The following is a 14,414-nucleotide window of genomic DNA, read 5'->3' as shown; positions in this document are numbered from 1 at the left end:
TGCCTCTTTCCAGCCTTTCACACAACGATGAAGGGTTAGTGCATTTCAGTGCAAAACTCAAAGAAAACACTGAGGTGAATGGAAAATAACATCCCAAGAGCACTGATTTCTTTTTTAAAAAAAGGGCTCTTCTGAAGGACAAAGTTTCAAAGATTAAATAAAATATTACAGTGCTGGTTCCAAAGTTCCACATGTGTTTCATCTGTAATTTCCAACTACCTTTGTTGACAAAGGTCTAACCAGGACAAAAAAGTGCAGAACTGAATGTTTGATAAGAGTTGTTAAGACGGGATTTAAGGGAGAGATCTTAAACATCCTAGTGCGAGACATAAGGAATCTCCGTGCACACTGGAATAACACAGCAGACATCCATGCTTTGCTTCACTTCTATGTCCAAGATGTGCAGACAGACAAGTCTGTCAGTCAGTGGCAAGCAGGAGCACCAGAACTCATATTGCAAACCACAGAATGTGAAGAGCTGTCAGGCAAAACTCAGAAAAGCAGATGACTCTAAGCCTGTAAAGTGAAGTGCAGCATGGATCCCTTTAAATATAGCAGACCAAGTTCTGCTGGGAAAGTTACTTCAACAGGACAGAACACAATTTTCATGCCTTACAAACCTCATCTGAGAGTGGATCAGTGAATAATGCAAAAAGTTATTACCAAAAAACCAGACACGGTCTCTCTTGATCTCATTTAATCCCCATCCTACTTTGATCAGCTTTATACCAAAACACTGGTTTTCACCATCTCTTTCTTATATTTGACCAAATGACAAATAAGCATAATTTTAAAGCATTTTTAAGGTATTATTATCCAATTTTATATTCTCCACAAAACACAAAATCAGATGCAGAGTTTCAGGAAATACAGCGCACTAGGACCTAATGGCTTTTCGGGCTGGAAACATTCTCCAGTTCATTTATATTAAAGCTTGTTCTCCGTAATGACAGAACACACTTGGAATTAGAAGACTAAATCAAAGACTTGCAGAGGAAATTCTTAGAAGGGTGGAGTAGTCAGAAGATGTAAAATTAGACAAAACGCATTCTCTCACTCATCTGCATGCACACGACTTGAGGTGTCACCTGACAACTTTTCCCTGCATGCCCTATAAATGATCTCAATGCCCGGGTAATTTCAGACGAATAGCTGTTCAGGAATGTCAGCGTCACAATAAAGGACTTATTGGAGTGTGGACACACTGCTTTCCCAACAGGCCTCAGCTCCGTGTCTCATCACAACTCTTGAAGGTGTGCTTTGCCTACCGATAAGTTTGACCCGCACCTATTGACTGTAATCACTAGAGAAATACAAATCACTTCTTATGATAAGGTACAACCAAAACAAGAGAAACAAAATCTGACTTGTGCACCTCTTAATGAAATTATAAATTAGCATTTAAAAATGCGTTCTAGCACTGATGTCCAATCTGGATATCAACTGTACAGTTGCTGCTCAGCCCCAAAGGAAACCTTTAAAGCTGTGTGATAAACAAACTTATGTTAAATTATATAAATAATGTCAAAAACTTGACGGATGTCAGAGCTTCTGTGTTGACATACACAAAGACATGGGGAAGGACTACAACAACACAGATGAAGGAAACAGAGGGATGTCAATGCAAGGATGGGGTTAATTCCCACAACTATATCTGAACAAGAAGAAAATGGTCTCTCTGGCCAGAACAGTTAAGAAATTTGTGTTTTTTGCAGAAACACCTAATCCTGTATGTAAGGATTTGTCTGGATTAAATTCCAAACAATTACAGTCATACTAATAAAATAGCACACATAAACATGAAACTGCATCAGATAAAACATTCATTTTGGAGAACTTTCCCATGCAGGATCTGAAACATTTTTCAGTGTATGAAAAATATGTAAGGCATTGACTTTTGGACTGAACGACAGCAAAGAATCACAAAGATGTATTATGACTGAAGAAGATTGCATGAAATGCGAGCAGGTGGTGATGTACAGGGTCGCCGCCAGATCAGGCACAAGGGTTAGGCGAAGGGCACACTCACATGGGGTTGACGCAGTCTCTCTGTGCATTCTGCACCCCGACTCCACACGTGCGTGAGCAGGCAGACCACTTGCTCCATGGTGCCCAGCCGCCGTTCACGCTCTCGGGCCGGTAGCCTGCTGACACACACTCGCCATTGTAGCACCACTGAAAGAGACACACAACACAGTGAGGCCATCATCGCCAACAACTCAGCCCTGTTTCCTTGAGCCGTAATCAGCCATAACCAGCTAGACACGAACGCAGTAACACGACACGACAGTTTGCGGATCAAAACACCAACTCCAGCAGAACCATGAAATACAATTGCGCAGAGAGATTATAAAATATTATAACCATTTAAATTATTATACACTGCCTAGGGCAAGGATTCATATCCCTTCCTCACACAAAGGGGGACAAAACTCACCTTATTCTCTCCACACTTAGTTCCATCCACAGCTCCGTCCAATTTCGAGTGACAGGTGTTGCCTACAGTGCACCACAGGGTACTGCAGACATTCTGCAAAGTAGCAAAAAAAAAAAAAAAACCCGTGATAAATCATTTTGCCCACATCAGGAGGCTGTTCTGGAATTGCAACCTGTGACTAACACTTAGCCAATATAAAGAACAGCACACCTTGCATGTGAAAGCTTTGATAGGCTTTACTTGAAAGTCAGAACCACAGAAGTTCAACAACCTATGCCATCATGCTGCCAAGCCTTGTGTAGCATACGACTATAGATATTCATACTATTAAAGATTCATGAATTTCTCCCACCAAACAACGCTCTGCAGCCTTACGTAAAATCACGAGCATAAGACTCAGATAAGAAAATGTACTCATCAATAGACATGCTGAGTGTACAAAGAACTAAGAAACTGCAAGGCTAAGAAAAGATTAAAGGCACGAAATGTGCAATGTGGAGAATATTTCAATACGAAGGAGGGACATGGAGACATAGGAGAGACACAGGACTAACACAAACGGCCTTGGTGCAGCCCAGGGTTTCATTCTCCATATGGGTTTCTGACCAGGCTTTCACCTTCGAAGATCAACAGCTGGCTTAGACACCATGATTTTACAGAGGGGCTTCTTAACCTTTTCCAGGGCAAGGGCCTTTTAAAGAGTCTGAAGATAGCCAAGGAAAATGTCCATTAATACATTTTACACTGAATATATATCACTGAAACTTCATGATCTTCAAAGAATTATGTCATGGATACATAAAAATTAAAAATAAAACTGAAGATTTACTAAGCGGAGTTTCCAAAGCCTGTGCTTCACTGACCCTCTCAAGTCCATCCATGGACCTCCAAGGAGTGCATGAACCCCAGGTTAAGAACCCCCTGTTTTAGAGGTTTTCGGCTGTTCAGAGCGATGCTGAGGAGCTACACTATTCCAACACAAAATGGTAACTCTTGCAAGTTTTGGTTTCAGCCCCCTCGCAGAGCTCACCCCTAATGTCAGTGACACAATTTTCATAGTCCTGTAGAAATGAGCACTGCTGAAATAAGCTAAATTTTTGCTGGATTCATGTATCTGTCCTCTCCTGGGTAGGTCAAACTGTAAGAAAATTGTTCTTCACAAAATTATGCCTGTAATTAATGTTAACAGCAGAGTGCACAACAGTAAGGCATGTAAGAACATGCAATATAAAGGCTACCAGTTCAACTCCCTCATCCCACTACTGCCGTAAGTACCGTTAAACAAGGCGGTGATTCTGACTTGTTCCACCAAACTACCGAGTTATATTAGCGGATCAAATACTGCAAGCTGCTGTGGATAAAGTAATCATAAAGCAACAAATTATTTCTAGGCATTGTACATTGCTGTTAGCTGTTTGAATACAGCACTGCTCATTACTTCAGTAAAACACCTAACTTGGAAAAGACTTTGTTTTTGTAATCCTGGCTGAACCCAGCAACCAAAATTCCACTGCACAGATTGTTAATACAAAAAGGACAGCATTACTTTTGTAATCACAGAGACCAGAACAGGGACTCGATCATTCACTGATCACTGAAATGGATTTCTCTGTTTGTAGCTCAGATAATCAGAGACAGGTCAAATTCATAAGCTATCAGGTTCAGAAAGACAGAGTTGATTGCCTTTCCTGCTCAGTCCCCTATGACATTTCAACCGGTAACAGGGATTTTTTTGTCTCCTGAGAGCACAATCAACATTGCTCATCTAAACCTGGCCAGAAGTGGACTTTGCTTCTCTCCAACCCCAGCGAGCCACAGATGGTGATCGGTAGTGACGTGTCCGTCGAGGAGATGCAACACTGATGCCCTTCTTCATCCATTACTAATCCAGACATACCTTGTCGCTCCCATTAAAGAGGTCAACAAATTATTCCTCTCGACCCATTTAGCCAGGACCCATATGGCAGTGCAAGGCGGCATCATGAAAACCTTTTCTACAGGCATAGTACGCAATGGAGCGAAAGCAATCATAACAAATGGGAGAAAGCTTAATCATGCATTAAAAAGAAATATAAAACAAGAAAACATAACAATTAAGCCAGTACTACGAAACCAAAAAAGAACTGCTTTCAAAAGAAGGTTCATAAAAAAGTCACTTTTGAAGATGTCCAATCAATTTGGTTTGTTTTTTTTTTTTTTTTTTTTTTTTGCTGTTGAGATCACATTATTCACGCATTACAAAGCAACAATTACTAACTATGCATAGGTGTTTTACAGTTATAGTGAACAAACTGTATGCAGCAGTATAAAACATTCTGCCCAGCTGAACAGGATGATATGGGGGAAGAATTTACATTGTGAGAATTAAATGCAGATTATCCCCCTCCAAACCTGGCAGCAGCACAAAGAGAAAGAACCCTTGGCCTAATTTTTGCAGAATGCTTGTTTTCCTGTCTGTTGAGATCAGTCCTTGTAAGCCACGTCACAGCGAACCTCTGACATTACTAATGGGTGGCGGATTTAGAAAGGAGCTCCCGTGTGGGTGGTCCGTTCCCCGTTTTCCCATCGTGCACCCTCCTGACAGCTGCCAAACAAGACTGAATGCATAGACTTGCTTACTCGTGTGGCAGCCGTATTCCAACATCTGACCTAAGGGAATCGGAACAGATTCCGTAGAGTACGGCGCATTATTCTGAGACCCAGTGCGGCTTACTTCATACCCTGGCTGCACAATGAGATTAATTTCCAATCTGTAAACAGCAGGGAACTATAAACTGTGGAATTAAACGATGGCATTCCACCCCATCTTGAAGCAGTGGTTGCTAGAAAAGTAAAAAAGCCAAATGTGTGTAAGAAACAAACGGTTTCAAGAAGGCCGACAGATTTATTGAATTAATCTAAAGGACGGTTGTGTGACTGCTGATGATTAACGCACCTTCTCAGCTCTAGTGTTCCTTAATTGCAGATTTCACTGTTGTAGTAATTTAAACTAAATTGCTCGAGTATCTCTAACCAGTCACATATGGGGTACCTCTTGTTCTGTCACAGTCTACCACCACTGATTAAGCAGCAGAGTCTTGATGGGATGTTGGAAGATTGGAAGATATATATATACACACACAACATTTTTCCAAAGTACAGGTAGTTCAACCGAATGGTGGACGGTGAACGTTGAGTGTTAAGAAGAAACAGAGTCACTCACATCGACGTCATCGCAGAGCAGGGACCCCGAGCCGTACTGCAGGCGGCACTGGTGCGCAGCAGTGTAAAGGACCCCTGGGGGCAGGGAGCGCAGTGCCAGATCTTTGCTCGAGGGGATGTCATCCAAGCACCAACCCCAGCCTCGACTGCAGGGTAGAGCCACCATTAGGCCACGTCAGGCCACACAGGCACATACACACATATACACTGTCAAGTTTGAACTTACAGCTCTTTCTAGGTCTGATCCTGTATCCCCTCGACCAACCAGAAACAAAATCAATTAAACAAGATCAGCCCTTGTCCAAAGTGCCTTACAGCAGTAGCCTTAAATGCGCTTTGCACTGAAGCCAGACCGCTTGCTTGCTATCAGCACTGAAGTTATCTGAAACGCTCTCTTCGTCTAACATGCAATTTTCTACTTAACGCACGGCAGCCTAAGGGCCAATGTTGTGGCAAAATTGCACTTTTGACTGGTAGATGCCAAATCTTGGCAATGAACGAACATTACCTTGTAATCAGGAAGAAATCCAAGGAGGCTATTTAATCCTTAAAGTTCAAAAGAAAACTTCAGTTCCAGCTCTACATCTCTGAAGCATAATAAAAATATAGTGGAACTGCGTAATGGGGTGAATAAAAATGTGGAAGAGAAATGGCTTGCAAATTTCTACCGAAGCTCTGCGAGCAGCGTCACACCATGAAAGGGATATGGGGACAACAAAAGGAAGTCATCAGAATATAATTATTTGCACTATATCAGCATATATGTAAATAACGGGTAAATAATTGTAACCTTAACATTGTAAGTCGCTTTGGAGAAAAGCGTCAGCTAAATGAATAAACGTAAATGTAAATGTAAATATGTTTCTGGCTGTTGCTAATGGCAGCAAAACAGCTGGAACGTTGTTGATTTTGGCTTTTAGCATGGCCTAAGACATCATGCTTCTACTACACCGAGTCTGTGAAGTACACCGTTTAGACATACAGGTAATTTCATTGCTTTGAGTTCCAACAATAACTGGGGCAGTGGGTAGAATAGTGGTAAGGGTTGGCCCGTTGGTCTGAATCTCACTCCGACTTGATCAAAGAACCCTGAATTACTCTGAAAAACAAATGCTGTGTAAATGGATAAATCCTTGTACAGTGGTTTACCCAACCCTGCGTGTTGCTTTTGCCAAAAGCAGAAGCTAAATTAAGAACAACAACTCAAGGCAGAAAACCAAACAAAACATAAGGTTGAAAGCCAGCAAGTGAGCAGTTTACTGGTCCATTGTTAAGTAATCAGCGCAGTATGGTCCCAGAAACAAGGAGAACAGTTATTAGGCTGTTCCATATTGTTAAAGACATGTGGCTGCACAACAGATACCCTGGAGCACCAACAGTGCCTGCATTATGTTCCTTGCCCATTGATTTGAAGTAAAACATAGAGGGAGACAATCAATGAATGAATGATAGATTGGTGGTGATGCGGGGAGTCAAAACGTCAGAAGACCGTGCAGGAATGCTCACAGCCACGCATCATAAACTATCCTGAGAATCAATTAAGCGATTTTGTGTCCAGCTTATTGTTTTGCTGAGCAGCGTACTTCATCAGAAAGCATCTTGATTTTTTTTTCCTGCCTGAAGAACCTCCCAGAACATATTGTTTCCTTTAAATATATTTAATTTGGTTCCCATTTATTTCAAAAGGCAATCCAGCTTTCAGATTTTCCAGAAAAAACGGCCCTTCTCGATGTATGGTAATGCAGCACATTTACGCATGTGACAGAATGGGCAGTCATTGTTCTAGCAGTTCAATAGCAGCACGTCTCAAAATGAACGGATGGCAATACGCTGCATGTTTCCAAAATTTCTAACATTTATACATACTGCGGTTTTACATTTTTCGGCTGCGCATTTTTAACCAGGGGCAAGACGTCACGCTGCATTTGCGTTACATAAAACTCGTCTTCTCGCTTCGAAAGATCCCATAGTGACTAATTCATCTATGCTAAAAAATAGACAAAATTGCCGACCTTTTAACACACCCTCTTCTCAGGAAATTACAGCAGGAAATATCTAGGTCACGTCTACAGTGCAATATAAAAGCACCCATAAAAGCGAAGCCCCCTATGATTTGTCATTTAGCTCACGCAAGACGTTTTTCTTCTGAAAGCCCACAGAAGAGCTTGTCTAGACGGCAAAGAGGTCCCGTCTGAACGCCGGCGTTCTTTGCGATTACGATCTGAACTGCGCTTCTCCGCGCGTTTCATTTTTAACCCACACCTAAGGCCGGTGCCTTGTCACCGGGGATGGTCTGGCAGGCGGCACAGCTGAGCCGTCGGCTCCCGGTGCTTTCCGTCCCCCGGGGGGGACGCGGCTCAGATGAAGGTCGTGGCGCGGTGCCCGGGAGGTGGTCGCAGCCCCGCCCGCCCTCCGTTTGAGGATGACCCTGCCAGCCTCCACGCTGTCTGTTTATTCATTCAAAACAAGTTTGGGAAAATGCAAAAACAACCGATCTGAGTTCCAGAGAAGGAATTCCAAATGCGGCCTCCTCAGAACAGTTGTAAAGTGCTCCAGGGCTGAGGGCTGCCAAGCTCTGATGTGCATCTGCTGCACAGCTCCCTGCCCACTAGCTCCTCTGTGCCAACACTGCGGTCCAAACAATGATATCACAGGTGCGGGTAACAGGAGCCTGTCTGCTCCACGCAGTGGGGGTGGGGTGGGGTGGGGTGGGGGGTGGAGGTGCATCCCACTGTGCCAGAGGTGTGGGAGCCAGGCGGAAAAATAAATCGATTATTCAAGTCAAAAGGAATTAAACGAGCCAGGATCCAGTTTCAGATCCCCAGCGCCGTAACTCCTCCAGTCGTGGTGAAATCACACTTAACGCGCTCCATATGGAGCAGTCAAACCAGGGCAGCTGTGACGTGAGGCTCGACGCGCCTTCTCTCGAGCTCCACGGCCCGCTCCTGCACAGCCCCGTGCGCCCACCAGGGAGGAAGAGTGTCGCAGGGTGCGACACTGAAAGTGGCAAACGGGCAGCAGGGCCTACCGTGTTCGCTTTCTACCCGCTCAGCTTAAAGCGAAATGTAGACTGTAGAAGAACAGCATGAAAAACAATGGTTAACGCACAGAAGCCAAGGCTGCAAAATTCTATGACGATATGAACAGACCCGACAGACAATCATCTTCTGTACTGGACAGGCTGGTCACCACAAGAACAATCAAAATAACAATTTTAACATAAATATTAATATGAAAGAGTGCTGAAATGTGATCCATTATGGAAATCCACTCTGTCCAGTGCAGGTACAAGTGTTTGAGGTCCAGGAAACATGAGGCAGGATACACAGTGGATGGGACATCATTCCATTAACAGTGAGTTCATGCACACATTTATGCACCCACACACAGACACACACACAGACACACACACACACACACAGACACACGCGCGCGCTAAGGCAATGCAGAGTCACCAGTTCACCTGAAACATCTCTTTGAACCCAGAGGAAACCCACACAAACACGGTGAGAACATAAAACACTGCAGAGATTGAACTGAATTCAAACTCATGGCCAAACCCACAGCTCAGGACTTTTGAGGCACCACTGCTACCTGCTGTGCCACCCTGGCAGGAGAACTGACATTTAATTTTTAAAACATGATCAAACTATCATAGTAAATACAGCGTGTGTGTGTGTGTGTGTATCTTAAAAGGAGCTTAACTGAAGCTTCCCTAATGAAAGTCTTAGATGAGGAAGGAGAGGAGAAGAGAGACAGATCGGGAACTCACTCGAGGAAGCGGGTGATGTACTGGCGGCTGCAGCGAGACCAGTTAGGTGGTGCGGAGCCGTACAGGAGCTGTGGAGACATGATGAAAGGTCTTTTCCCAATCGGCTCACAGTCATTGCCGTTCCCATCATGCTGAATCCCAAAGCTGCAGCGTAAGAGCACATCCCACAGAGAGGGCTGAGTGAGTGGGCGCAGCAGGAGGACCTGCACATGTGACTGCAAAGGACAGCTATTGTCAAACACGCGCACACACACACACACACACACACACACACACACACACACACACACACACGGAGACCTGCATGTGACTGCAAAGACAGGCAACGCCAAACACACACATACACACAGACACATACACTCCCCAGGATCACACCTATGATATCCGTTAGAGTCTTTCAATGCCAAGACTCTGAGACTGAGTGGATCACCCTAAAGGCCCTACACTCACTGTGCCTCATCTCAGTCCTAATGACAACACGCTCCGTAAACACGTTTCGGCTTGGACCGATCCTGCAGACAGCTCCCGGTACGTACGCCACATCGTTACGCCAAGGCTAAAACGGCCAACTTCTGCAAGATGAGAAGCCAGGATAGCAGACGGACCATGTGGAATAATAAATCAAGAGTCCCAGCTTTACAAAAACAAGAAGAACAGAGCAGGGATGGTCCGACCTTCTCATCAACTCACACAGGTGAGGGATGAGCTGTCATTGGCTGTGATTAAAAGCCACGGGCCATGTATTTCCAGCCTGTTGAACTTGCAGCCAAAATTAATTGTTTTTATGCGGTCGGGACGGCTCGGACTGCGTAATTTAGTTCCGTTTGCTGGCTGTTAGTGCGGAGGTTTTCTCAGTCCCGCTACTGAAAGCTCCTGGTTGCTTGGCGACTCGAAAGGGCAATGCAGATTGCTGGCATTTCTTGATTTAACTGATGCAGCAGCTGAACATACAGACGCAGATGCCTTACGCACGCCGACGGCCTTCGATCCATTCGCGCGCACACCCGCACGCACTCATTGTTTGAGTTTCTCCCTCGATGAACCATGACTTCAGTTCATCTGTAATTGCTGACTCCAGTCCCTGGATAATATTTAGCTGGTTTAGCTCTAAAGTGAAATTTTACCTGTTCAATAAGCTCAAAGAATGAGACTGTTCCGTATACAGTGTTTTTGGGGTTTTGCTGTGGCGAATAAACCACAGATTCGACACTGCTGGGTGTCTAGGAATGCTTGTGTATGCTCGACACTCTTTTTTCAGCCAAAAGGAGAAAAACCCACACAAGCACAGAGTGCAAGTGCTTGTGAGTGGAATGTAATGAGGGTGACACCTTATTTTCTCGGTCCCACCCAAGGAGAAACCCTGCCGAGTGCGGAATTGTGCCTTTGCTCCGTTTCCTGCCCTGTCTGCTGGGACCGCTGTCCAAACGCTTGACGTTTTCATTGTTTTGACACATTCATGCACACACACACACACACACACACACACACACACACACACACCAATCACACACACACCAATCACACATTCCTGCACATACCCCAATCGCAGTCCTTCACGTCTCATCCTCGTACTCACACACACACCCAAAGAGCACATTCGTGCACGCACCAATCTCACACTCACGCATGCACGTCTGTCTCACTCTCCCGGTCACTAAGGCCGAGACCAGACACCTGGATGAAAACGCCTCTTCTTTTAGAAACTGTTTCAATAAATAATGTGGGCACGCAGGTGCTCTGGAAAACAAAACAGGATGGCGTTTCAGAATTCTGCTGAACGCCTCATATCTTGCCTTCCCGTACATGTATTGTGATGGGAAAAATAGAGTAAATATCCAAGCAAAATTGTAAACAAAGCATGTCTAAATAAGGAAAGATCGAGAGGGACAATGCGGGGAGGAAACAGGATGTCTGGTCCCCTGAAGTGCTGCTGCAGGGACAGTTTCCCTGCGGGCCATTGAATGCTGGACTCTTTGTGCTGCGAGGTCCAACAGAAGAGCTGTGTAATGCGCTCTGAGCTGTGCCAACACCGCCGTTGCGAGAGGGAGATAATTAAGACATCAAGTGTGCGGAGCGGAACTTTTTTCAGCTCGAAGTTTGTGCAAATAACTAGACTTACCAACTCATTAAAGAGGCCTCTTTAAACATCAGACCAAGGAAAGCAAATTTATACATCTTATATTTCACGTCCTCCTTTTAAAAGCACGGATTATATCTTTCAACATGCAGCATACATTTTTTTTTTCACTTCCTGAAGAGAGCAGGGCTTCTTGTTTAGTCCAGCTGCCTGGGCGTTTTACATTAACTGCTATTTAAATTAAAATCAAAAAGGAGTAAACTCTGTGGGATTCTGTGGAAATGCACTACTGGGGATGAAACACTCACACTCTTGCATTCATATACGCAGGACACACAAAACTTTCATACATTCTCTCACAACACATAACATGCACAATTTAAAATGGACTGGAAAGGCAGATTAAATCAAATATACTTCAATATTTACCTTGTTAATATTTAATCTCCTTGTATCATACATGCATTTATTACTGAAAGCAGACTAATTTGGTACTATTGACATTTCTACACAACTTTAAAAGTGTGCACAAAAAACCTAGTGAACCCCATTCTATTACAACAAATACATTAAGTATTGCGATGTAACATTGGCGCTGCTAGACAGATTAAACGAATGACCTATTTACTGAAAAAATATTAATGAATGAAAGAATGAATGAATGAACTATTAACATAAACTGCAGGAATTCTGCAGGTCAGTACAAAAGTAAATCCGGTTTCGCTAAAGACTTTTTTTCCCCCACTGACAGAAATAATTTGGTGTGTGACCAACTGGGGTAAATTATGTATGACACAGTTAACACTCCATGACCTTTCCTTCCACACTGCCTGGAGGCTGTTGCCCGCTTGGCCTGGATTAAAGGGCAGCGGCTGGAATCTCTTGCCTGCCAGGTACAGATCAGTCAGGGAAGGGGTGACCGAGGGAAGGAGGGACGGGACTCACTTGTGGCCAAGCTCATGCGCCACGGTGAACGCCAGCGGCAGGCCCGTGTCCTCGCTGATGCTGCAGCTACGGTGGGGCTGGCACATCCCAGAGACGTGGGAGAGACCCAACGTCTCGCACGGCTTGTTGATGGCAGCACAGATGTCCTTCCTGAACGCGGGAGCAAAGGGTATAAGGTGAGCCTGGCAGAGAAAGTGCCTGGACCCTCGTGCGACCTGGCTTCCTTATCTCAGCTGCACTCAGATCCACCAGATTCCCAGCGCTCCCACTAGCTGCTGCGCCCTGAGCACTGCCGAGCTGTGGCCCCACCCGTACCGCCTTTCTTCTGCCACCCAGTGAACTGCGCCCGAGGAAGCATGCGGAGCCGGATCGTGACCTTCGCTGGCAGCCTGCACGCACATCTTTACACAGCTTCACAAGCCTTCCTCTGTGGTAAAGTAACACCGCAAAATCAAGCGCTTCAGTGGCAGTTGCACGCCAGGGTCGCACGCAAGGCCACGGAACAGAACGTCGCGATTAAGTTCAAACGCTGCTGGAACTGGAGATCTGTAAAGAGAACAAGCTCATAGTGCATTGTTCATCTCCACTGAGAGCAGTAATTCTCCTAACTGAAAAAGGCTTTCTGTCTGTTAAGCGGTTAAAAACAAAACACAGATGGCTGAACCTTTGTGCGGCAGTGAATGTAGAAAACATGCCATGAGGAACAAATGGTGTTACCCACAGATGGAAGGTCATCCTGTCATTCTTTATGCCTGTAAGCAGTGCTACAGGTTAAGACATTCATCTTCATATTCACCTCTGGGATTCTGCCCTTAATGCTCTTCATTGAACTCATCACACAAATGACCAGCCAAGTAATGAACATTTGGCACAAGTGCTACAATAAAAGATAATGATAACGACAATCTGAATGATCACGTTGAGAACGCTGACGGTTTGAGCATCTATCTGCATCTTTCCTAAACCTTGCATTAAAAACTTTGAGTTTTTTTTTACCGCAGTTCCATGAAAGCATGCTGGTGGAAAAATGCCAAAAATGCAGTTTACTTAGAAGGGACCATATGAACCGGGGTTATCAGTGAGAAATACTGTGCATCTCATACTGCAAGTACTTAAAATAAAATGAGCACGTGTAAGTTGCCGATGAGGTCCCAGGTACCTGGTGAGGAGCACGGCCACATCATGGTGCACTGGGTTTTCGTCCCCCTTCACGTTCAGACGTTTCTGCCACTTGCAGAAGCTGCTCAGGCTGTGGTCGGCATGGTGCGAGATCTTCAAGTCTGCCTGGTGAGCAGAGCGAGGCCACAGTCAGAACAAAAGTTCCTTATAAAAACATGGTAAAGGAGTATTTGAGCCATGCGGGCAGCAATATCTTAATAAAATGTTATTAATAATAATAATAATAATAATAACAACAACAATAATGTTCTAAATGAGGCAAATGAGGGAAAGGTCAGGTTTCATTCTGGTTTTTTCCTGCAACAAAGTACTTGTGACTTGACACAATGTTAAGTGTGAAATCTAGCCTGCTTATGGACTAAACTCAAGAATACGGCCTGTTATTTCACTGAAGTTCAGCACGCGAGGGGTTAATGCTTTCGGAAACAGCAAAGGAGATTTGGCGTGATGTGAAATTGTACCGAGGAACTTGATGGCTTAATTGCCGCCTTACTCAGTCATGACAAAGCCAGAGAAGCGAAGCATGAAGAAAGACAGTGAATAAGTCCCGGCTTTTAAGCCTCCGCAGCACTCTGAGCGCAGGCGTCACTCGCTAACGAATGCCAATTGCTGCGGCTGCTCCGATTCTCTAGGAAAGCGGAGAGCCCTCGGCGGGACCCCTCGGCGGGACCCCTCAGCGGGACCCCTCGGTGTGGTGCAACAGTCTCCAGGATCTCAGCCCTGGCAGAACACTTGTAGCAAGAAAAAAGGGCAGTCTGCAGTGCAAACACCCCCACCCCCGAGTGCTTCAACAGTGCTGATTA

General features: G+C 44.8%; 1 protein-coding gene across 1 annotated transcript in view; it reads right to left on the bottom strand.

Annotated features, from left to right (window-relative positions):
- Positions 1–14,414, bottom strand: part of adamts7 (a disintegrin-like and metallopeptidase (reprolysin type) with thrombospondin type 1 motif, 7) — a 60,234-nt gene that overhangs the window by 35,282 nt on the left and 10,538 nt on the right. The window contains exons 6-11 of the mRNA XM_018752369.2: positions 13,592–13,716; positions 12,433–12,582; positions 9,411–9,554; positions 5,640–5,784; positions 2,438–2,530; positions 2,030–2,175 (exon numbers count right to left, since the gene is read on the bottom strand). Of these exons, the coding sequence (XP_018607885.2) occupies positions 2,030–2,175; positions 2,438–2,530; positions 5,640–5,784; positions 9,411–9,554; positions 12,433–12,582; positions 13,592–13,716 (803 nt within the window). The remainder of the gene's footprint in view (positions 1–2,029; positions 2,176–2,437; positions 2,531–5,639; positions 5,785–9,410; positions 9,555–12,432; positions 12,583–13,591; positions 13,717–14,414) is intronic.

The sequence above is a fragment of the Scleropages formosus genome, chromosome 11, assembly GCF_900964775.1.
Source record: "Scleropages formosus chromosome 11, fSclFor1.1, whole genome shotgun sequence".
Lineage (NCBI taxonomy): Eukaryota > Metazoa > Chordata > Actinopteri > Osteoglossiformes > Osteoglossidae > Scleropages > Scleropages formosus.
This window is presented reverse-complemented; position numbering and strand designations above follow the sequence as displayed.